The 23,976-nt window shown below is 40.2% G+C and overlaps 3 protein-coding genes and 1 long non-coding RNA gene across 6 annotated transcripts in view; 1 reads left to right on the top strand and 3 right to left on the bottom strand.

The window, feature by feature from the left end:
- Positions 1-357: 357 nt before the first annotated feature.
- Positions 358-5,928, bottom strand: LOC109465512. Of its 3 annotated transcripts, none has more exons than XR_002139963.1 (3): positions 5,784-5,928; positions 1,360-1,487; positions 358-1,182 (listed from the first exon to the last, which is right to left on the bottom strand). It is a non-coding gene; the product is annotated as an uncharacterized LOC109465512 (long non-coding RNA). The 3 variants fall into 3 exon arrangements; XR_002139965.1 differs by lacking the exon at positions 5,784-5,928 and adding an exon at positions 3,944-4,073; XR_002139964.1 differs by lacking the exon at positions 5,784-5,928 and adding an exon at positions 2,521-2,653.
- Positions 5,929-6,584: 656 nt separating this feature from the next.
- On the bottom strand, positions 6,585-9,393 carry LOC109465502 (putative L-aspartate dehydrogenase). The gene is made up of 8 exons (XM_019762861.1): positions 9,298-9,393; positions 8,966-9,101; positions 8,539-8,623; positions 8,159-8,308; positions 7,918-8,023; positions 7,390-7,510; positions 7,070-7,227; positions 6,585-6,969 (listed from the first exon to the last, which is right to left on the bottom strand). The coding sequence occupies exons 1-8, from the start codon at positions 9,365-9,367 to the stop codon at positions 6,932-6,934; spliced, it is 864 nt and encodes a 287-aa protein (XP_019618420.1). The 5' UTR covers positions 9,368-9,393; the 3' UTR covers positions 6,585-6,931.
- A 337-nt stretch (positions 9,394-9,730) lies between these two features.
- On the top strand, positions 9,731-16,771 carry LOC109467024 (coiled-coil domain-containing protein 65-like). The gene is made up of 10 exons (XM_019764922.1): positions 9,731-9,860; positions 10,045-10,211; positions 10,648-10,900; positions 11,227-11,311; positions 11,443-11,581; positions 12,808-13,005; positions 13,363-13,581; positions 14,043-14,195; positions 14,619-14,836; positions 16,055-16,771. Exons 2-10 carry the CDS (start codon positions 10,050-10,052, stop codon positions 16,170-16,172), a joined length of 1,545 nt encoding a protein of 514 aa, XP_019620481.1. The 5' UTR covers positions 9,731-9,860; positions 10,045-10,049; the 3' UTR covers positions 16,173-16,771.
- Positions 16,772-16,885: 114 nt separating this feature from the next.
- The window catches only part of LOC109467035 (somatomedin-B and thrombospondin type-1 domain-containing protein-like), a 12,557-nt gene continuing 5,466 nt past the window's right edge, over positions 16,886-23,976 (bottom strand). Inside the window, exons 2-4 of the mRNA XM_019764933.1 lie at positions 18,289-18,474; positions 17,775-17,874; positions 16,886-17,418 (exon numbers count right to left, since the gene is read on the bottom strand). Coding sequence (XP_019620492.1) covers positions 17,127-17,418; positions 17,775-17,874; positions 18,289-18,474 — 578 coding nt within the window. The 3' untranslated portion in view covers positions 16,886-17,126. The remainder of the gene's footprint in view (positions 17,419-17,774; positions 17,875-18,288; positions 18,475-23,976) is intronic.

A 23,976-nucleotide genomic window follows, 5' to 3' on the forward strand; every position in this document is an offset into this window, starting at 1 on the left:
ACTTTTGTGTAAACAATTGCAACCTAACATGTCACCACTGATGCACATTCGCGATCCAACTCACAGCTATAGACGACTACCAGTTTTGTTATACATATATCTTTAATAACGTTTTATGGTGTTTTATTACTTCAGCTGGTAATATCATGCCTTCGGTATCATTCAATGTCTATAATTTCTTAAAAGTTACAGATAACACTTTCTTTGTGTGAAGGCAATGATCTGAAATGATAACCCATTGGGCTGCGCTATTTCTCTTCCGGATCCAGCCACTCATACACACGCTTTATAATTCAGCAGATAGGACTTCTTATGTTATCTGATAAAGATGGGAATAACTACAGGACTCAATTGGACTCAAGTCTGTTTTCACGCGGGTTAGTTTGCTTTATTCGCACCAAAGGAAACAGCAGACCAGGAAACTTTGCCTCGAATTATGTGGCTTACACGATGTGAACACGACTGTAGAGTTTGTCTACAATACGCTTCAATCAGGCTTCAAACTTTACAAAGACTAAACGATTACATCTGACACAATGTCAGGATAACATACATTATGTCACAGTGACGTGAGGTCTCTATGAAATAGGAGCACAGAAGAGCGGCTATCATTCAATTCAAAGTTCCGGTCGGGTGTAGCCGACCATTCACGATATCATGACAAAATCCCATGGTGGAGGTTACGTCATCATTACGTCACAGTCTAACTACTGCATGAAGCTCAAAGACGGATGACAACATCGTGACGAAAAACCGATGTCAGTTTTGCGTCATCATGTCGTCATTACAGTCTATAGCTTCGGTGAATAACAAGATTTGTCATACAAGATTTGTAATGTTTGCAGAAACAGCATATGTCCCAACACGCATTTGTTAGTTTGGAGAAGATGACTATCGCGGTAAACACTGGTGAGAGACGTTCAGCATAGTACTAGTGGTACAGTAACGACAGTGGGTTGGCCATAAACAGAAGAGCTACAAGTCAGGAGGTCGGCAGGACTGATGGTAGGTGTCTACAGATGACGATGGCAATGTCGAAGAGACAGCTCTGATGTCGGCGACCGTTGCAGCAGCTCCAACAGAAACCGGCAGGCGTCGCTGCGGGAACTGATGTGACGACGTGTGTTGTCTGTAGCTACCGCCCATCCTTCCTGGAGGCTCCTAGCGTGACATGCGGCTGTCCTGACATGTACAACACAAAACAAAATCTCTTTACAAATTGCAGTTTGCTAAAACTTCAAACATCCTGTATTGAACCTCTGATATCATGGAGTCTACCCAGCCAGTATTGTCTGGAAGGAAAACAGCACAGGTGACATGCAGAGAAAAAAAATGTGATTTGGGAAGAAAAATACCTACCTGTTCATATCATGCCCATGGAGACCAGGAACAAGCCAAACCACAGCCCCACAATAACAGCGACGCAGCCCACCGCCTGGTTGTTAAGGCTCATGTCTGTAGCAGCTGAGCTATGTTAAAAGCGAATTCTGCAAAGCAAGAAGAGCGAAAGCATGGCCTTCTGTCACCAGCTGATTGCAAGCAGATATTGAAAAAGCAAATCATACATTTACATTAACAAGCAATGCTGAAGCGAAAGACCTGCTGATTTTTTTTACATAGACACATGGCGTATTTTAATACATGTACTACAAAGCACAGCAACATATTATAAGTCATATTTCAGGTTACACATGTATTCCACAGGAGTCACTCTACTGTATGAACTATGGTTTCATATCACTTATTCACAGATCAGAGGTACATATCGATCTAGACCAAATTTCTTTCGCTACTCAAAATAGCACGCAAAAGCGGGTTCATTTTGACACGATGATAATATTCTATACGTTAACAAAAGTGAAGCTCTGAATTACGTTGTGTTTTAGTTTGCGGATTTAGATGTTTAAGCTCTTTCAGTATATCAGCTGATAGTCTCCACCTACTACTATGGCCGGCTAACTCCTCTGCCTAATTATATCCCTTTTTCTGACGATTCCAACTATTTGTTTATACTGCATGCAAATGAGTCTGGTGGAGACTATGTATCATGGCCTGCAGCAAAGATACATGTAAACTGACGATCCGGACAAAACCAGTTCTATGGGTCAAAGTGCACGAGGCACCATTGCATAAGCAGTATTTCCCTTCAGGCAACCAACGAGTCATGAATAGAACCTCCTTGAGGAACTACCTTGAGGCAACCAATCACGGCTTGTGGGGTACAGTAAGGGGTTTAGTCAGAGGCCCACCAAAACTTCTCAACTCTATACAACAACATTAACATTAGTTCACGCAGACTGGTAGAAGAATTTTGTTGCAGCAACTTAAGTCTTGTTAAATCTTTCGTATGGATACGACACTACTGTAAGTTATCTACTAAGAAAACTCTCGGTACAACGTACAACATATGGGACCAAAAATACAGATTTACAGGGCAATACTAGCTTACATCCGTTGGACCCAGTCGCAAGTGTTGGCTGGCCACGTATTTTTTAAAAAAATTACTTGATCATATAGTACCTCTATGTAAGCACGGCAAAAATGAAGGTTCCAATGACAGCACTGACAAGAATCACTCGCATAACACACTCCTTCCTTGTCATAACCATGTCCATCCCTCCGTGTTGTCTGTCAGAGTAAGACATTCCATAAATGGGGTCAGCCTATAAGGCGCCAAAGTAGTTCGTCCGGTTTTGGGGGTTGATTTGATGGAAGGGTCGCATATCTTACGGTTCACGAAGCGACGGGTTTTGAACAGACTATATACTTTGCCATTTCCAATTAAAGTTAAGTCCAAAATATTTCATTTTCGTCGAATTTTCAAACATATTAGTTTGCCTAGGCCTTCGTTAACTTTGTCAATCGATTCGCAAAAAAATTGCAAGAAACTGCCTACTAGTATATTATGAAGCGAATTTGTTGAAAAAGATATCAAAATGACAAAAATCTATACAATACAAAATATTATTTACAAATGCAAAATACCATAATCTCTATTCATGGAGCTTGTAATTCTGCAAAGATTTCTTTCTTCAACTCAAACCAGTTTGGGGATCACGCATGAATGAATCCATGACGCAGTGACATCCAAACTCCACCCGCCAGGTGAAAACAATGGACCCGCCCAATATGTTTCCAAGCGTGATTCGAATACAAGATTAAGGTGCTTTACTACATGTAGTACTCTGAATTGTCTTTCATCGAGTGCGAATTGGTTACATGTGCATCTCAACTGGCAAACTTTTCAATAATATGTCCTCTTCTACAGTGCAACTGTCTCTGACAAGCACTAGTTAACAAATGAATACCACTAATACTGTCAAAGACGGGTTCAGTTTACAGCCAAAAAGTGATTAGAGCAAAAAAAGAGCTCAAAAGAGAGAAAACTGTACTACTAGGTGATTGAGCGCTGAGATTGAATACTTTTTTGACTAGGTATCCATACGCTACAACAGAAGCAAGTCATCAGAACGTTACTTGTGTCTCACGGGACTGACTGGTTGGGCGTAGTTAAGTTTTACATTTTACAGTTTCCCTTGACTTTCCCGCTTACCTTAACCTAGGAACAAATAGCAGAAGGCTCCAAAGATACAACACGTGAAGAGGATTTTGATGATGGCCTCTCGGCGCTCGGCGTTGCAGTGCATCATGGCCATGGTCTTAGTTTGGGGGACAGACGACAGCGAACTTCAACAGAACCCCTACATACACTTCACCGCCCTTCACATTTGACGACTAACAAAATGGCGGAGATATGGGGACAACTTACTACGTCACAAATTTATGTGACCTTCTGATTCGAGGACAAGGTTATATAGACGGCGAAAGTTATATAGACGGCGCGCCACAACGTCAAAAGTTGAGTAGACTATCTATTGATATCTTAAAAAAGAATTAAAAGTATCAAATGGAAATAAAGATAAAAGTCAAGACATTTCCCCACCTTGCGTTAACCCAGGATTAGGTAAAGTAGTCCTCCAACTACGGAAACAAATAGTACAATACGGAAAAAGCAGTCCCTCCCTTCCGTGACAGACATTGCGAGTGGAACTATGAGTTCTCAATAGTGAATTCAAATCTGATCCGGTATCTGCTTTATTCGTTTGGTTGTTGTCTAAAATCTCCACATCACAATGACCAAATTTAATTAAGAAGAGGTAATTTAATGAGTCTTTATAGTGAGATGGTCTGATTTTCATCACAATCTTCGTTGGGTGTAGCCAATGTATAGACAGTACCAAAAGTCGAAAGACAAACCTACGACAACAAAATTTTCGTGAGGCTATGCTGTCTGATCCCATGTGTCTACAATATTGAAACATTTTACTGATAAACCTGGCTATCTATGAAACTATTAGTTCTGTAGTAACTGTACTAAATCGTAGTATATCCTGATTATAAACATTGGCGCAAGGAATTATATTTTGCATTTAAATGCAGATATCGGTGCTTATTGCGCAGTTCAAAACCGTGCTTAATGAAATGTGCTAATGCACAACCGTATGAAACTATTGGCGAGGATAACTTACCTCAGCCGAAGATACAATAGAGGCCGCATAAGGAAAGTATACAAGCGAAGAGCATCAGCGCACTCGTAACAAACGTCTGGCGCTCTTGGTCAGTAAAGCACACGTTCATTGTTGGAACGATAATCTACATGTACCCTACATGAAGGGAACGCCAAAAGCACAGCGCTCAAGCTCAAATATGTCAATGCCGTACAAGACAGGGATACTTACAGAACATTACGTTTTAACAAAAGAAAGAATCCCGTCCATTAAGGTGACAAATGAATTACTGTCCTGTCTAGTCAAAGTGTAATTGACCGTTGACACATTATATATTATGTAACTTAGATCATTGCCAAACAAACCTTTGATCTTACAGAATCTTCAAATTCAGTATGAAGTTATAGATAAGCTATTAGTATATTACAGAAGTACATGGATTTTATCCTGCGATTGGTCATGGATGTTCTACAAGTAGTTCTGTTTATATCTCGACATTTTTGTTCAATGTAACCAAAAGAATAGATAGAAAGAATCGACCTCAGCAGAGCGAATCAGTCACAAAGAGCACAAGAGCCTTCCTCTCAGACTTTGACATCTGAACGATTTTCAAAATGGCGCCCAAATTCGACAAGCTCATTCTCTACTTAAGATTTGCGACGGCAGAAAATGGTCTTCATTCGTACTCACCATCTACGAAGCCTGGATTGAAAATCTAGTTTGAAGATCTACAAGTACATAAAGTAGATGATGATGCCACCAAGTATGAGTAAAGCAACTGTCGGGATAACGCAGCAAAACTTTGTCATCGCTGTAGCCAAGTTACTCTCTTTGCTGACACATTTGTTAAAGGCAGTGTAAGTAATTCATAGTTTGATTTTAACCCGTGATAGCTGCACACCCTCAGGTGGAATGTATCCAGGGTCAAATCTACCCGACCTCTCTATTTTTCAGGATTTCTACCCGGATTCGTCCACAATTCAATATCTAATCACTAACTTCCTGTTACCGCACAATGACTTGTGATGAAACGTTTTTGTGGAGTTTCAAATGATGAAAACTTTTCGTTCTCACGGTCTTCAAAGGGGCGAGTGTCACCTTGACGAATAAATCACCCAGAAACTTCGATGTCTTAATTGTTTCTTGACGACCTCGCGTCATGTCCACTGAACCTAAGATTCTACTGGAGCTCGTCCAACATACTGGTACTCTTGAGGCTTTTGGGTGTGGTTCGACCGAATCAAAGGGGTCAAAAAGGGCAATACATGTACTTACCGAAGGTATGACTATGCTACAAGCCAAACAATAAGACCGATAGCTCCACCAGCAAGCGCAATAAGTATGCCAACACCGAACTTGGTCATCGTTGAGGCAATTTGTGACTGGTGAACTAAAATTCTAGATTTGTTGTCTTGTCATGAATATGCATGAGGCTTTACCATTGTAGCAAATGGCAGGGTAGCAAGGGGTATGGCGTATCGGTAGACAAAAAAATAAGGTTGTCTGGAGAGGTCCACTTTTCGGTTCCTCAGAGGAAATGATCTTAAGGTATAAGATATACATGTAAAATAAAAGCATGTTTTTAAGATCTGTCTCAAGACCCTTGTCAATGTTCTGAATTCCCCCATACAGAGCCCAGACACCTGTTGGACAGGTTGAACAACTGCTGACACATCCAGGCCATCACACACGCATGAATCATCATCAAATTGTCTGCGAATAATTGGCTGGCTTCTTCCCCGAGGGGTAAACAGACCCAAACAAAACAATTTTCTTCTTCCCAAAGGTTAAAGGACAGAGTTCACTCTGATCAAAACAACAACAGAGAAAATGGCTACCCGTAGACGTGATGAGAGTACAGAAACATATTTTCAATCACAAATCATATTTCAGATCTGTCAACTGTAAGCACTTAAGTAGTCATAATGTGACATGGATGAAAGCTTTGTCAGAGAGGCATTTGAGGCATCAGGATATATTGATATAAAATCTGGTCATTCCCTGCTTCAAGTCTTGAAAAGCTCACCCTCTCTGACTTACTGCTCTTTGGAAAAAGAAAACAGACACACAGTGGTAGCTTGCTAAAGGATATTGAAGGGTTTTTGCCCTTTTATTCTAACACATCTTGCTGTAAACAGACAGTACTGAAGAGCAGCAGTATATGTTCACAGCTGCAAATGATACAGTATATCTTATCATCTGACTAAACCAAAACTAAACATTACATACTGTACATGTAACTGTAGTAACAAAAGTAACTGATTCTTTGCTAACTCATTACCCTTCTTTCTATTCTTTTGTTGAAAGTTGAAACTCATGATTATTTTCATTTCTTTAGTTAGCACCAGTAAATGTGCCTCTAAATTTCCAGCACAAGATTTAAAATGATCAGCAATAAAAGTGCCTTTCATAACATCTTGACGTTAACAGAGATGTACACCACCATCATTACCTCTGGCACCTGTAACAAGAAGAGAACAACAAAGCAAGTCAGACAATAGAATTCCTTCAAATTCAGTTCAAGTGCGACATATGAAGCGACAAACCGACTCATCACTAACCTAACATGCTGCTGAGGAATGATGCATATGTTGCTGTTCCTGTAACAGCTCCAACTTGAGCGGGGTTTGTGCGAACGGTTTTTACCGTGAAAGCTTTTCCCTGGCTAGCATCACCTGGTCCCGTCACATCAACCTCCACAATATGAAAGTCTGTGAGGCTAAAAAAAAATTAAAGGTAGCCATTCACTTCTGCAAAATACATGTGTATATGATCTTAATTTACTGCAACTTCTAAAATACAGTACCCGACAAAACAAGTTGGAACAGTTTAAAAATGCAAAGGCCGATGATATTCTGTCTATTTGAGGTGCTCAGCCTACCTTGGGTCAGACACCAGACAACCCCTGACCACATCAAACCCCAAGTTGTGGGCAGCGACAGCTGCTGCAGCCATGGTGTTAACATTGTTAGGAGCTAGAGGACACAGGTCACGGACTGGGCCTGTAGGAAAAATCACATACGTATGGCAGGATGTTGTAGATTAGGGGTCAGCAATCTTGCTTCTGGCATACAGGGTTGGCATTCTGAACTGTTCAATTTGTATTTCTTGAAGCAAACTTATGGTACAAACCAAAGATAACTGTACAAACAATTCTCAGTAGTTGTAGTTTAGAAGCAAGTACAGAATCCTTCAAATATTTCTAGTTTCACATGTTGAGCCTACCAACAACAAAATACATTTACAACCTTCACTTATTACAGTCACAAACCAGCAAACTGCACAACTTGTGAAAATAAAAGGCCAGCACATCTGTCACGGTATCAGTAACAAGATATCATGTTCCAGCAATCTTTACTAAAACAATATGTATGTTTGTATCAGAATGTGTGGAATCTGTATATCATACCATCATAAAGCACTGCTGCATCTGCTCCAATGCTGTCATTCTTTTCTTTCAGAGGACTGTTCAGTTTAAAACTGGATGGGTGTTTCCTCATTGTAACTTTGAGACCCTGGAAAATGGAAGAAAAAGCAAACAGTGAAAATCATTGCTAAACCTGAAAATAACTCAGTAGAAAATTGTTTTATTAAGAATATCACTTAATTTGTCATCTTTTTTTGTATCCAGGGCTACATGTAATTGTCACCTTTAAAGAACCTCTGTCTGCCATTTTCTTGATGTCCTGTGCTCCCCAGAATGCACCTGCCGGCACGTACAGGGCATGTCCACATGTGCTGGCCTTCTCTCTAAGTTTGGTCTCTACTTTCTGATTGGCTAATGCTGTGGGAGACCCGACCTGTTCAGATGTGGAAAGAAAAAGATGAATAGAAAATAATAAATATCTGTGTTGGTGAACATTGTGTTCAGTTATGCAAGAGGGGTCACAAGTACAGTAGTATCCACATGGCATGCTTATCATGCTTCTGCTGAGCAAACCTTAAATACTTAAAGTATAGCTGGACTCTAGTGCATCCTATACTACTGTGGTTTCATACACATATAGTTAACCCACAAGTTTTTACTCACCATATAGTCAGCCACATCTAAGAAGGATTCACCATATTTTTCAGTGATGGAAGGATGTGCCACTTCAACTATAAAGTCAGGATTCCTGTCAAGAAAACAGACAAAGAAGATCAGGTGACACGAATGGGATATCTGGCATATTTCAATATACATGTACATATATTTTCATGTAAATAGGTCTTTGGCTTATTAAGTGATCCAATTCTGGATGTAGACCATGATGATGAAAACACTACGGAGAAAACTAATACGCTGTCTTCTGCAGTCTGATTGCAGCCTACTATCAGTTGAGAGTTACTAAAGGAAAAAATAATTTCAAACAGGGGAGTGCTCGAGTGCCATATAACAGTTACCGAGTACTAATAGATAACTTTTGGTTGTACATGTATTATGCAAAAAGAGTTGTGTACTGCCACGTCTCTGTCACCTTTCTGCAAACTCGTCCAAGTTTGACAGGATGAGCTCGTCCTCCACATGACCTTGAACTTTCTCCACAGAGCGGTTCCAAACAAAGGCCAGCTCCACATCGTCCCTTTTCAGTACTTCCTGAACCAAGTACGCACCTGCAGTAAAGAAGATAGGGGACCTATACGTGTGTCGATAAAGTTTTGTTGTTGTTTTCAAATCGTAAATTTTGTCATGCATGTCATCACCCTTCGAAGGTTTGCTCTCTACATTTTCCGACCTGTCACGCCATACATACATCTTCAACTCATCCCTTATCTTTCAACTGATATTTTACAGTCATAGACCACCTACCCAAGTGTCCGTAGCCAACTATTCCTATCCTTCTCTTCAAAACTCGACGTTTTTTGACAAAGTCCGCCATATTTGCAACCTTCGACCTTCGCGCCAACCAAATGGAATATTCCTTAAATTTTGGGGGGTATGGGTAAGATTTTTGGAGACATTGTAAACCACAAAAATACAATAATGTATACTATTCAATGAAAATAGATCAATTTGTATTGTAATACATAGATATTTAGTGACGAATGCATTTTCTTTGGCATTTTTGGGGATAGTAATGTATATGAGTTATCCCCCTTTTGTGAATAAACTATTCCTAGCTGCCCCGTATTTGCTAAAATAGACCAATGAAAAGAGCGTACTGCCTTCCCATTGGCCAATCAACGCTCTTATTTGGTAGCCATTCGGGTAACCCTTTGTTGCACATGCGCCCTGGGTTGCCAAGGTACATCATCATAACAACAGTTCTGTCCAACCGAGGAGGTCTTGTTCGCCAAAATATCGGCATAAACAGTGCAATTTCTCGAGTTTAGGTCCAATTTTATCCTAGACTACTAAGCAGAAAAGTAAAGGTGAGTGTTGAGAATTGATCCTCTCCTTTATATAAGGAAATGCAACCGTTTTTGTGTCCAACTTTGTTGTTTTGGAATCGTTGATATGATGACGTTGCTCCTGCTTTACTCTTTTTACTCACCAAGAATACATCTCAAGTTCTCAACAATTAGAATGAAATTATTCCATTCTCGTTTTTCTCAGTCAAGATGCCGAAGAAGAAGAAGAAGTCCGGATCTGGGAAGAAGGGAAAGAAGGGGAAGTTGGCTAAGATGACTGAGGAAGAGAGGATAGTGTACCTGGAACAACAGGCACTGGCAGAGGAAGAGATGAGGAAGAAAAAGGAGGACATGTTGACTCAGTATCTAAAGGTATGCTCACGCAATTTCTGTAATACTTAAACTTTCAGTACTACATTGTAGTTCCACATATCATGTTAAACGCACATCAAATTGCACCATATATGGAAATGGTGGAAATTCGTAAATGTTGAACTTAGAAGCTATCCAGGCATCACAAAACATGTAGCACTGATTACATGTCATGTAGTACATTTTCTACTTGAAATCAGCAATTTATAATAGAGGCCAGTTCAGTGAAATCAATCATTATAAGGAGATACTAGTTCAAGATTCTGATCTGTCAAGATTTCTGAGATCACAGAACTTGACTTTCTCTATGTAATGAATGATGAAAATTAACAAGTTTCTTTTTATTTTCAATGTGATATAGTAATATTAGTATTGGCAAAACTATCAAACAGTTGTCACACACTGATCATACATGTCCTTTTTTTGCCTTCTCCAGGATAAACTCACAAAAGAAGAAAAGTTCACAAGGTTCAACCTGAACAAGATCAACAACCAATGGCGGGCCATCATGCGCGAGTCCAAGTCCAAGGAGCTGCGGAGGGACATTGAGATTCTCAGTCAGACTTTCGAACGCGTTGTTGATCGCAAGGATAGCGTTATCCAATCATTGGCTAAGGATATTGCGGAGGCGGAGGAACAGTTTGCCATGGCACTGAGGAGTCATCTAGAAAATGTAGACGCCCTCATAGGTAGGTGTTGTTCAATATATAAACTGTACAATCATGTAGTTTGTCAGTTCATTTCATACCATCTGTTAACAATGTTGTAACCTTTTTGCCAATACCTTGGGATAGAGGCATTTCTTCTTTCTGTAGAATTCTTTTTTTTTTCTTTTCAAAGTTCTTAAAAGTTTTTGTAGGATTTTGTTGGAAACAGATTATACTGTATTTTAAATCAAGTAATTTGTTAAAATTGCCTTTTTTTTAACATTACAGGGTGCAAAACTAATGCTCTTCTGAATTTCTTGATTGCTGCTTTTTTTAATGGAAGGTTAACCTCTGAGATTTTGTTTCAGATCTACAGAGACAGAGACTCTTCACACTCCAGTCTGAGTATGACACAGAGCTGGAAATCCTCAAGAAAGAGTTTGATTCAGAAAGGTAAGAATCATACATTCTACCACTCCATAAAATGTTAAATAGCAACAATTGAGTACCTTACCATAGTTTTTTTTGCATGTGTGTGAGATGCCAGCTGCTGATGAAGTGTTTGATCTGTGTATTTGTTGTAGGGACCTGATCGTGGCTCAGCACAAGAAGGAGATGACAGACCTGCAGGACGTGATGTTTGCCATGGAGCAGAACTTCCAGGACCGCGAGGCCGAGGCACGACAGGAGTTCCAGAGCATGAGGGATGAAATCAAGAACAAGGTTCGGACAGGGCTATAGGGGATGGTGTAGGCTTAAAGAGCAGGCTTGCACTATATAAGAACCCAATAAATTCGGCTAGCGTAAACTACCAGGCCCCATCCTGTCTCTGACTACCGTGGTGGTAACATGGGCACAGGGCTCTTGAAGACACTTTGTGTTTGTAACATATTGAAGACAGATAAGGAATTTATGTACATGTACAGTCTGTTTTACAGAAAGAAGATAGCCTCACCTTACCCAGAATATAGTAATTACACCACTGTACTGTTTTGCCAAGGTTTGGTGGTGTTATAGATTGGCCGGCAGTTACTTGAACAGTTCTAACAGAGATCCAGTCTACATGTATACTAGTGCTGCTTTCTCATACTACCAAATTGACACCACAATTGCAACCCATATTTCTAGACTCACTTACTATCCAAGCTAATTCAGTTGTGAGGTTGCCATTTTAGATATCTATAATTAGAGGCTTTGATGAAATGTTGACAAGACAGTTTGAAAAATTGAAATTTGACCACAGAGTTGGTTTTCCAGAAACTGAAAGTTGCAGATAGTATTTTCTTGATTTATGTGACTCAGTTACAACTATCCCGATCATTCTGCATGGTTTGATATTGTTAGTTTGAAAACCAGTATAGAAAAAAACATTTGAATTTGTTCAAAAAGAGTGACAGTTATTATGCTAATCTGTCCCTGCCATTGTTTTCGGTGGCTGGACCGTCTAGGATGCTTATTAGTTTATGTGGTTATGGGGGTCAATTCACTATTCAAGCTGCTGGAGAAGCCACAGTGGGGAGTACTTCCTTATTGCGTCGCCCTGGGCACCGAATCCTCCAGTTTAAGAACCATAAAATCTGGATATTCAATACGTATACTTTAGTCTATACACAAATTTGTTTGTAAACTTTTCAAAACTGCAATAAAATGAAGCATGGTTTTTATAATGTATATTATTTCCCTGACAAAGCTTTTATCAAAATACATGTAGTTTGTTTTCAAGGATTTCTTGGACTAAAATGTACAACTTTCTCCACCCCAACAAAATTTGGGCCAGGACATAGTTATACTGGGTGAATTCTTCATCAACATGTGTTTGAATTGGTATGTTTACGGAAGGAAAACATATTGTTTTTGCTCTGTTTCATCTTCTTGTTCTTCAAACCAATAAAGTCAATGACCTGAACCAGAAGTCTGTCACCATGGTAACTAGTTTATTTTGCTTCTAGAACCTTGAGGAGAAGCATGCCCTGCGGATTCAGCTAGAGGGCGCTGTTGAGGACCTGTGGAGACAGTTCCAGCAGGCACTCAAGTCCTACAATGAGTCCACGGAGGAGAGGAAGGTCGCCTTTGAGAACCTGAAGGCCAAGGACGAGAAGAGTGCGAAGGAGATTGAGATGCAGATGAGAAAACTACAGAGGATATCTGTAAGTTGAACACCCTTTTTATGTGCCAGTAATTTACTGTCAATTATAGAACAAGAAGTTGATCAGCTCTCTATTTTTTGTGTCAGATGCCTTGGGAATACTGGTAGTACAGAAAACTACAGCCAAACAGTAAAACAAGGGTTAGAAGTGCAAAATTCTCTGTTGCCACAGTTTTCATTTTGTCCAAAAATTGTGATTTATCAGGAAACTTAAAATTGAGCTTTTCTGGCACGTTGTCATACTATAGCCTTGTTTTATTATTTATGATATAAACAATATTTTGATTTAAAAGTGCTCAATAAGAATCTTATACACATACCCATCTTAATTTTGCCATGACCTTTATACGACCTTCAGGACCAGATAGCCCAACTGAAGGCCAAGATGGCGCAGAATTCCCGCGAGTGTGACGAGCGGAATCACCAGATCAAGAACGAGCGTGAGGTCATCCTGCAGCACTTCCACGCGCTGAAGGACCGCATGAACTCCATGCGCGATCGGGAGAGAGCGAGACTGACCAAGCTCACCCTGCAGAGTAACTCAGCCATCAAGGAGCTACAGAGGGTTCATGAGAAGGTAAGGTCCAGATCTCTTCACTTATGATTTTCCATCAATATGAAATAAATCTGTGCATTCTACGTCTTCTTTGTTGATGTGACATTGATACAACAACACAATTGTAAATGAATAGAACATGCAGGGAACTAAAAGCTTGTTACATTTTGCTGGATAATTTCTTTCATCATGATGTGTTCAGTAAACTGGATGACATCGATGCAATCGTATCCTCCATAGCAGGCTTTGTTGCTAGCTCTTTTTTTCATTTTTGTGTTGTTTTCTGATAGAAATTTGACATGCAAGCAGCATGTACAATCAGAAAAGCAGCACAGAAGCCAAAAAAGGCCAACAACAAACCCTGCTATGGAGGTGAAATAAAATTGAAATTGAAATTGAAATGTGCTACTTGTCTAATACCGCTATAAGTCTGTAAGTGTTTAACATGTATGTTTTAAACTTCACCCCCCTCCCCACACCAGGGTGAACGTATCCTGAAGCTGTCTGAGATGTGCAGGAAGCTGGAGACGGAGGAGGAGAAGGTCCTGCCGTTCTACGCTTCCTCCCTCACCGAGGAGGAACAACAGGACGTGGAGGCCGCCGTGGGGGAACCACCGTCCGAACCGTTAGCCGAGGTGAACACGCGTTTTCCATTTACCCTATTTCTGTTAATGGTGGCCTTGTAGTTAGGGTTCTTCACTCAGAATTTAAAGGTTTCTGTACTTTAATTCCTAGCAGGTCGCAATATTTTGCCCTTGGGAAAAGGCAATTATCACCAGTTTTCTCCCAAGTTTCGGGTAAAAATGAGTTCCAAGCTTCAGTTCAGAAATCATTTCATATGGGACATAAAGTTGAAGGTATTGTGTTTGAGGAGGTTCACACCCTGAGCTAAATTTAAAGAACCCACCACATTTATTGACAAGAGTTGGGGTCCATACAAAATGATATGATTGATACTTTTGGTCCTAGATTTGTATTTGAACAGTTTAAAGATTGCTGCAATATCATCAAAACAGAGAATTAAAGTCCCAACTAACAAGTGATACTTTACTCCACAGGTGATGCATGAGTATGTGTCACTAGAGAACTTCTGGAAGAGATACAACAAAGTTCTGCTGGATAAACTGGCCCTGGAGAAGGAGAGGGCAGGACTGATGACGGAGAACAACCAGCTCCGAACACTGCTCAAACAGTACCTGGACGGGATCTCTGTCAACGACGAGATCTTATCACAGGTCAACCCACTGTTCGTGGTCAACCACAGGACCAATGTCAAGTGAGTATTCTTTTATATCATTTCTAACCTGTATTACAAAGGATGAAATCTTATAGGCTGATTTTGTGTAGTCTCAACATCATTGTAAGATAGGAACGATCAAAATGTCAATGTTTTGGTCGTTTCCTTACATAACAACTAGCAGCTTGCTATATTACACCGAACAACTTGTTACACTCAATCTTTGCACATTTACTTGCAGTTGTTTAAAGCTTTCTAGTGATGATTCCCCAACTTTGCCTGGTGGCAACAAGTTCCACTCTACGATAGTTGTTGGAAAATACAAGTTTTTCAATTTGAACACCTCAATTCATGGTTGATAACTCTGGTATTTGAAGGTATAACTGTGTCGAACAACTGTGTCGAAAATCTGGTTTACAAATGGGCTTCATTTTGTTCTGGAGTACAAGACTAGCTGAGGACAGTTTATAATAAACAATTATAAACAGCGAGCAGATTATTATTGGATTGAGCAGAGCACTTTGGACTAATCTCTCTGGCTGTTCACAGCTTAGAGGTACATATCCAATATTTTGTCAAAAACATCTCTGTTACATAGCGGATCATAATGACCCCCAGCGGGGGTCTTCACGCTTCGTTAAAAATGGAAAAATCTCAGGATTTATTCCAAAGATCTCAATATTTTAGACGAAATCTTGAGATCTTATGAGACAATCTTGAGATTTTTCATGACAATCTCAAGATCTTTCAGAAAATCTTAAGATGAAAATGAAAGGTCTCAAGATCTTTCCAAGTTGTTTTCAAAGCATCTTGAGATTTTTTCATAGCATCTCGAGATGCTTTAAAAATGTCAAGATTACTTTATAAATCATGAGATCTTTAAAAAAATCTTGATATTTTTTAAAGCATCTCGAGATGCTATGGAAAAATCTCAAGATGGTTTAAAAATATCTTGGAATATCTTGAGACCTTTCGTTTTCATCTTAAGATTTTCTGAAAGATCTTGAGATTGTGTCATAAGATCTCAAGATTTCGTCTAAAATATTGAGATCTTTGAAATAAATCCTGAGATTTTTCCATTTTTAATGAAGCGTGAAGACCCCCGCTGGGGGTCATTATGATCCGCTATGTAACAAAGATGTTTTTGACAAAATATTGGATATGTACCTCTAAGCTGTGAACAGCCAGAGAGATTAGTCCAAAGTGCTCTGCTCATTCCAATAATAATCTGCTCGCTGTTTATACTTTTCTTTTCAGGTTATCTGTACCGGTGGTGGACCCACGCGTGAGACGACCAGGACAGACGGTTGTGGAGGCAGCACACGTCGTCAAACATCACACCATGGGGGGTCTGTTGAAACGCGACATGGTTTAACCATCCAACATGGCTGACGTAGTAGAGAAGTGGGGATGGGGGCTGTTGTTATTTTACTGATCCGAGTATAGGCAGATGCAATGTCTATGTGGCTATTAATATTCATGAGTTGTTCAATTAAGAAGTGTGTAAGGGTCAATCTAGTGTTGTGTTACACAAATTTCTTGAGTTGTAAAAAATAAAGTCACCTTAAACTGGAATTGGAGCACATACCTTGAAAAGTGACCAAAAAATGCCTACACCCCTATAAAAAGGCTACAGAACTTTTGTAGTGATTTCTGCTTGTACATGTATCGTTCCACTTTGGAAGTTTGTCATGTGGACCATGAATTCTTCAGTTATAATTCCAGAACCCAGAGAAAGATAGATTTTACCAACAAGAGTTTATTTTACAAATGACAGAAATTCTATGGCATACAAATGAAGTTTTATCACAAGTGTATATAGAATGTTTTTGTCTTACATTTGTATGCACCAGGTCAGATGTTTCTGAAGAACTATGTGTATGATACTTAGATGTGTTGAACTGTAATAAAAATAACTTTTCAAAGAAAACATCATGATTTTCTACTGTTTTCTTCATATGATCAGTGCTATGAACTATGGAGCTGTATGTGACTACATCATTCTCCTAGTTGCCTATCCAACTGGATTGGGCCCAGGTAGCAAGAGATTGTTGTTTTTTCATTATAAACAAGTACCTTGTTAGACAGTATAACAGCTACAAGGCTTCTTCGTACTGAAAGGCACCACATATACTATAAATTGTCAACGCACAAGTCTATAACTACATGTACATTTACAGAATATTCTGCATAATAGTCGTGTATTTCAATCTCAAATCATCAAGTAATATACTTTCATGTTGCACCACCAATCTTAGTATTTCAAAAGAATATCGATGTCTATTTGTACTGAACTAAGTTTCAACCATCCATAACGTCACACAGAGTATCAGACGAAGATGAAGCCGTATCCCCGGTACCCGCTGCAGTAGCAGTTTTCCTGACGGGAGTGTTTCTTCCAGGACCCGCGGCACCCCGTGGCCTCCACCGCCGTCCACCTGCCGGTGTTGGGCCCGCTGGCCCCGTCCCCGCGGCAGTGCATCTTCCTATCCATGGCGTGGGGCTGACACTCCACGCACACGTTCGCGCCGGCCCGCAGCGTCCGCGTCCACCCCGCCAGGTAGTTGGAGCGGAGACGGCAGGCAGCCGAGGCCGAGGTGATCCGGAAATTCACACAATACCTTTTAGAAGAAAGATGCGAAGAAAAACATATTTGTATGCGTTTTGACTATCTTTACAAATTCTGAATTAAGTCATGAAAATATCAGCAACCAAACACAGAGGGTAACGTTGGGTAATAGCGCTCGCATTTTTTTATCTTTCAAAAGTCACATTGAGCCGCGACGGGGGTCGCTACCAACTACAAAACACCTTTGACCGGTTACTCACGCCACACTTCCGAGAAGTGACGTATTCTAGACAATTGCGAATTCGGTTTTTATGAAGACAGAGGATTATCACTCGTCGAAACGTAAGTATGAGGTCCATCTGTAGAGTTGAATGAATTAGTAACCGTATGGTGGTTTGACGGACTCACATGTGTGATTTTCTGGTATCCATGATTAGCCCCATGGCTCCTTTGGGCTCGTCGCTCAGCCGGAGTTGTCCGAAGGACGCTGGGAGAATGTGTGCGACCTCTGCACAAGAAAACGGGGACAAGAAACACAGGTAAGTTCTATAGTATGAAACTGCAGTAAGTTAATAGCTGCAATCTACAGGAGGGCGCAAGTGGGCGCACCTGTATTACCCATTCTTTATGACGTCGACGCTAGCCATGTCAAATATCAGGTAGATATACACAAATGTTAATTTTCTATCAGTAGTTAACCACGAAAGTATATGGAAATACATAAATGTACCAGTTAATTTTCTATCATTAGTTAACCACGAAAGTGTGCTGGAAATCAAAATAAAATAGTCTTAATGACTACCAAGGTTTATTTGACAGACATTAGGGTGATTTTCGTACACTAGTAACGTTAGATAATCTGGTGTGTTCTTGAGAGATCTTGAGAGTGTAAGAGCGAAGTTATCGAGTGTTGTACTCGTACCTTTCGTGGCTGCCGAGCACCAGTAGCCGTAGTTGTAGCAGGCTCTCTTCTGCACCAGGGGCGGGCAGGCTGGGCCCCCACCCCGGGGGGAGGTCAGCACATACCGCCTTCTCTCGCTCACCCCCTCCCCGCAACTCACGGAACAGCCGCTCCAGCTTCCCCACTCACTCACTTGGCACGCCACGGCTAAAACAACAGGGAGGGCGGGTTAGAAAGATGCTGAATACAACATACGTTAAGAAGTCCTTACATTCTGCGGTTACCTAAAACATTAAGTTATAGTCATAGCATAGGGCGGTGTCCATCACCGCTTCTATGGCCCTTGGACCACGCAGTTGTACAAGGACTACAGCAGGGGACTAGCCCATTGATATCACGTTCTGTAAGATAGACCACACTCACTCCATACTACAAAGAAGGGCTAGCAGCATATTGCAGCCAAAATATAGCCTTCATAGCTCTCTCGTGAGTTCAAATTTCTTGCTATTTCAGAGTTGTATTGACATTGTTGTTCTAACTGTGATCTATGTATTTTTCGCCGCCAAGGCTTGTGAGAACACGGAGACTTTTGACCTGTGCGTTTGAAAGCCGCTTCCTCAGACGACATTCATGACATCTCTAATGGAAGAAAATTACGTGAAGAAAAACATGCAGACTTCTGACGTGCCCCAGGGTCGCCATCTTGAAGGCTTTAAATGACAGGCTGCAAGTACTGTCTATGGGAAAGGGCGTTACAAGTCACGTAAGGAGTGACAACGTGTGATGAAGTGCTAAAGAGGTCTTCATTCAATGTCGTCCAAAAGGAGCTACGGGCACGTTAAGATCAGGTGTGACCTTGTCAAGTGTCTTCTGGGACTCTTCATGGACTAAGACACTGTACAGAGTCAGCGATTGCACTCATCATACCAGAGCAGGTGTGCTTTGATAGAAACCTGCTGTTAGGCCAAGTCAGGTCAAGGGCGGTGTGTCTACAGGCTGACTCACACATCCCATCCCTACCCCGTCTTGAATGGATCCTCCCGGTCTTTCTTTAGAGGAACGTACGTCCCCTCCAGAAGCAGATCTCGAAGCAGTAAGAAAGGAAAATCTCGTTTGAAATTTTGCCAAAGGGGAACGAAAATCCGTAGAACATGGTCACAAACTTCCCCCCTGCATCTGGTTGAAGAATACCCATGGTGTTTACCCCTTCGCGACATCTAAAACTAATTGTGCACAACGAAGCCAACTTTTATGTTTTCAACGATTTTAAAGTTTGGGAATGAAAACTTCAGTTCAGTCTGTAGTCTTTCAGTTGGTGAAAAACTTGTTTTTGAGTTCTGAGACTTTCTTCGGAATTCCATTTTCCCAGAACAGCATTAAGGCGTGGTCTAAATCCTATTTCATCTCAAATCTACATAACTGCATTTTATGAAAGCAAATGTTTATTTTACATGTAAGCGGAGGTATCCAGGGGATACCACAGAGATTAAGTTCTAGTACCGGTAATCCACCATTCCTCATTGCGCTGATCCCGAGATTTGCGACATGCTATTTTCAGGGCTAAATCGTGCGAAGAATCTGGGTGGGTGAGTGGTGGGGAGGGGGTACAACAGATGGGAAGTTCACATGAGATATGAATACAAAAAATTCTTCTTTTCTTCTTTTTCATCCGTCTTTATGATGATTGATTAGGTTGATGGTGTAGCTGACAGAATGTTAACCTTCATAGACACTGGTACAACTCTATCGCCTTATGTGGCTATACCCTCTCTCCAGTTTCTCATTCTTACAAAATTCTGGGTCAGTACTGATAGGCAAGTGGGCACTTCCGTCTTGCGTTTTGTATTGCGTTTTGACAAACTATATGCAATACCTCATCAACAATACAATACCTCAACGATGCCATTTCTAACCTCATATAGAATTTGAACTAGTGAACTTGAATCTGAAATCGTGAACTAGGCTTTGTAGCCGTTGAGGACTGGAAATTTAAAAAAACAGCCAACAACTGGCAGCAGTCACGATTGAACTCCCGCCAAAGCCAGATGTCTTTTTCGTACAACATAAGCTGACATTTCACAACTTCAACAGTTCCAACATTGAAGTTGGACTTGTTTAAGCCAAGGGTCACGTAAAGAGTACATCACGAGAAAATATGGTAAATGTTTTTCTTATCGGCTGATCTTACACTATATATATCTTTAAACGTGCAGAATTTAAAACTAACGCTATACAGGTCCCCATACATATATCACATTTTAATTGACCACTTTAAAACTAATGCATCCACTGGACCAAGTATTGTGTTGTTGTTTTTTTCCTTGATTGAAACAAGTTCATGAACTGTTTAGTGTTTCAGCGATTTTGAAAAGCAGGGAACCTTCTACGTCTTAAAGCTAGGGAACACATGAAATATCTGTTGTCATCAGACACATGTATCATAATCAACCACTTGTACAACCTTTTTCCATTTTTTAAGTGTCCGTCTGTGAGAGCCTTGTCTCTCTCTTCTTGATACAGATGGTACAGGCTAGGCAAACCTTCCTAAATATTTTCCCAGCTTCAGTGGCCTTTAGGCCGGTCCTGTGGTCAGGGCGCGCTGCCAACATTCTTTGTAGGCTAGAGAGATGCTCTCTTATCAGACGTTTTAAAAAGTACTGTCTCCTAGATGTATGTTACACTGATGTACACTTATACTGTGCTATGTATGTCTAATCCAATATTTGATTAAAACATATACATATGCTACTGCTCTATTGTTGAATGTAACATGTATAAGACTTGGAAATGGAAAACAAAGACATAAAATCTTATGTATCTGTACTGTAGCCAAGTACATTCTGTACGTGAACATGATGATATTTACACAACTGCTTGACCATGATGATTTCATAACCAGGACTTGGACACAGGAAAAGATATCCCTTTAGAGGAAATATAACCCACGCAATCCGGTCATACAATCAGCTTCTGTACGTACAATGTGCGCTGCCTATTAGTTGCTAAAGGAGACATTTCCTTGGCCTCAAATATTTCAAAACGTTGACATCTTTCAACCGGAGGGAAAGTGTGACTTGACGCTATTTCTAGATCTGAATTCATCGTTAATGTAGTTTTAGACAGAACCCTTTATCTAAGAAGTACTGCGAAATTTTATTTTGTCACGCCTCTTATGTTCTTTGAATATCTAAAATACTTTTTAGCGATACGTACTGTTTAGATAGAGATAAAGAAAACATGTTTTCACATCATTCATCGCAAATCATCAGATGTCTAGCCAGCAGCGATCTTCAGCCTTGGATATCCAGCTGTTATTCCAAGTTCCATATTTTTATGTGAAAACATCGCGATTGTCTAACTGGTACTAGTATATATATCATTTGGAATGACGATCGCAAAACAGAAGAAGACAGTTACAATCAGGAAGACATTTGAGATAATTATCTTCGAAGCTTGTGTTTGTTTGTCTTTAGCATTATTTGGCTTATTGACTTTATTGTCTGTGTATAATTTTTCTACGGGTTTTTCTAATGCTACACACCGGTACCGAATTCACCAAAAAACACTTTCAGCACTGGCACTCCCACCAAGTGTGGCAGAATCATCAACAAGTTGATATTGGCCACCTAACCACAAAGAAGGGACCGGTAACAGCAAGCAACAGCACAAAATAAACAAACAAAAAATCCCTGGCATGGGGCTACTAGTACTCCCTAATTGGCATACTTTAAAATTACGCGTGTAACTCAATATTCTATCCTTCATGAAGCGTTATTCATATACTACATTTTATAACCATCACACTGAGAGTTTCTTTAGCAGAGATAAAGAAGGTAATTGTGAGGCGCTAGTCGAGGTCACAAGGCCACGACACAAAAATGAAAGTCGTATTCTCCGAGGACGTCTGACATACTAGACATTGCCATCTGTCTCAAACCAAACAATCCATCGCCAATGTCACAGGGACCACCCCGGATAGCCTCTTATCTGTGAATGAATGCCAGGCATTGTATTTCTCATAATATCCGTTAAAACACTTGTCACATATTCATTGTTTCTGCGTGATCGCCCAGTCTAGTCATAATGCATGGTCGTTATAGTTATTAACACACACTTCGAAATTCGAATGCGATCAGGACAGAGTGTCAAGTGGACAACCCGCTGGCTTGGAATTAAAATGCTTCTGTCTCCTTGGGTAAACAGGAATTGTTTTGATAATTGTTGGTGATTAAGGTCCGATTTGTCACCTGTGTTTACAGACAAGCTGTCAAAATCAACTTGACTTTTCCCCTCCCGCGAGTGGACGTTATCAAACGAGTTGGGCACGTTTTCTTCCGGAGTTGGTGTGTGTCGCACACAATTGTCGAGTCACTGTCAAAAACCAACTGAAGTCTAATTTGGATCATCATTTCTATCTCCTTTATTCAATTAATAGACTTCGTAAGTTTCAGATGTACAATTTTTGTGTTCAAGTCCACATACCACAAAACTACAACGTTGATACCACGTTGATACCTTGAAACCACGGCCATATCTTACACAATGGCATTCACTGAAAGACTGTTAAGTACAGGGGCGTGACTCTATCTATTAACACTAACTTGTTACATGCTCCTGGGGTTTAACATTGAACATGTGGAATGCTTACAAATTCCTTCTAGAGTTATAAAAACGCTTGATATCACGTCTATGGTGTTAGCTAGATACCACTGTGGCTAGATACCATTGTCACAGCTGTTGAGAAATTGTTTTGTAGAAAAACGGAGTGTTTTGGTTCTTGAATGTTTCTGTATCGCGTGTTTGTAACCAATGACTCATATAATGTCCTTGTTGTAACTAAACGTGCTCCAAGGCACCAAGAGTTAAATACCTAGAGAGACTTTTTGACTCTGAACTGAACCACGTGAAAACGAGCACCAAGTGACCACGTCTAGCGATATATTAGACTTTAAACAAGGACAACAACAACAACAACAACATCTTTCCTGAAGTGTGACCATATGTTACAGAATGACACGTGAGTGGCAACATCCGAAAGAATGACAGTCATTTCTAGTTTGACACGTTTGGAGTCTTTCCTTTGTCACTTCTAGTCTAAATAATTATAGGACCCTGGTCAACACAAGTGTCGGGCGGCCGTCAGAGTTTACGAAAATGTCATAGGAAGAATGCCCGCAGTATATATTGCAACTAGAGTTCCACGATCTCATACCTTCGCCAAATGATTTAGCTTTTATGATTAAGAAATTATATATTAATCCCCCTAATTATGCAAATAGGATCGCCAATTGCATGAATTATATCTGTTGATCATATTCTCCACCAAAAGACAGTCTTATCTTAACAAAGAATGCCATGATGAAACTTTCTCATAAATTATGCAAATGAGGTACTTATTTGAATAAGTTATGTTTGATTATGTTCACCTTAACTTAACTTTCAAACACCCCAAGTATAAAATTCCAGGCAGTTACCACTATGCAATTATAATATTTTCTCATTAATTATGCAAATTAAGTCTTCATTTGCATAATCGATATCTGCCTGTGTTTCTCTCATTCTTAATAACATATGTCACAAGCTTGAACTTCCTATTATGGAATGCAGCTGATAAATAGAATTTCCTCATTAATTATGCAAATTACATCCATATTTGCATAATTGTAATATCATTATGTCAAGCATCACTCAAGCTACCTACATACCAAA

Source organism: Branchiostoma belcheri, unplaced genomic scaffold (genome assembly GCF_001625305.1).
Source record: "Branchiostoma belcheri isolate BF01 breed outbred unplaced genomic scaffold, Haploidv18h27 scaffold1, whole genome shotgun sequence".
Classification (NCBI taxonomy): Eukaryota; Metazoa; Chordata; class Leptocardii; order Amphioxiformes; family Branchiostomatidae; genus Branchiostoma; species Branchiostoma belcheri.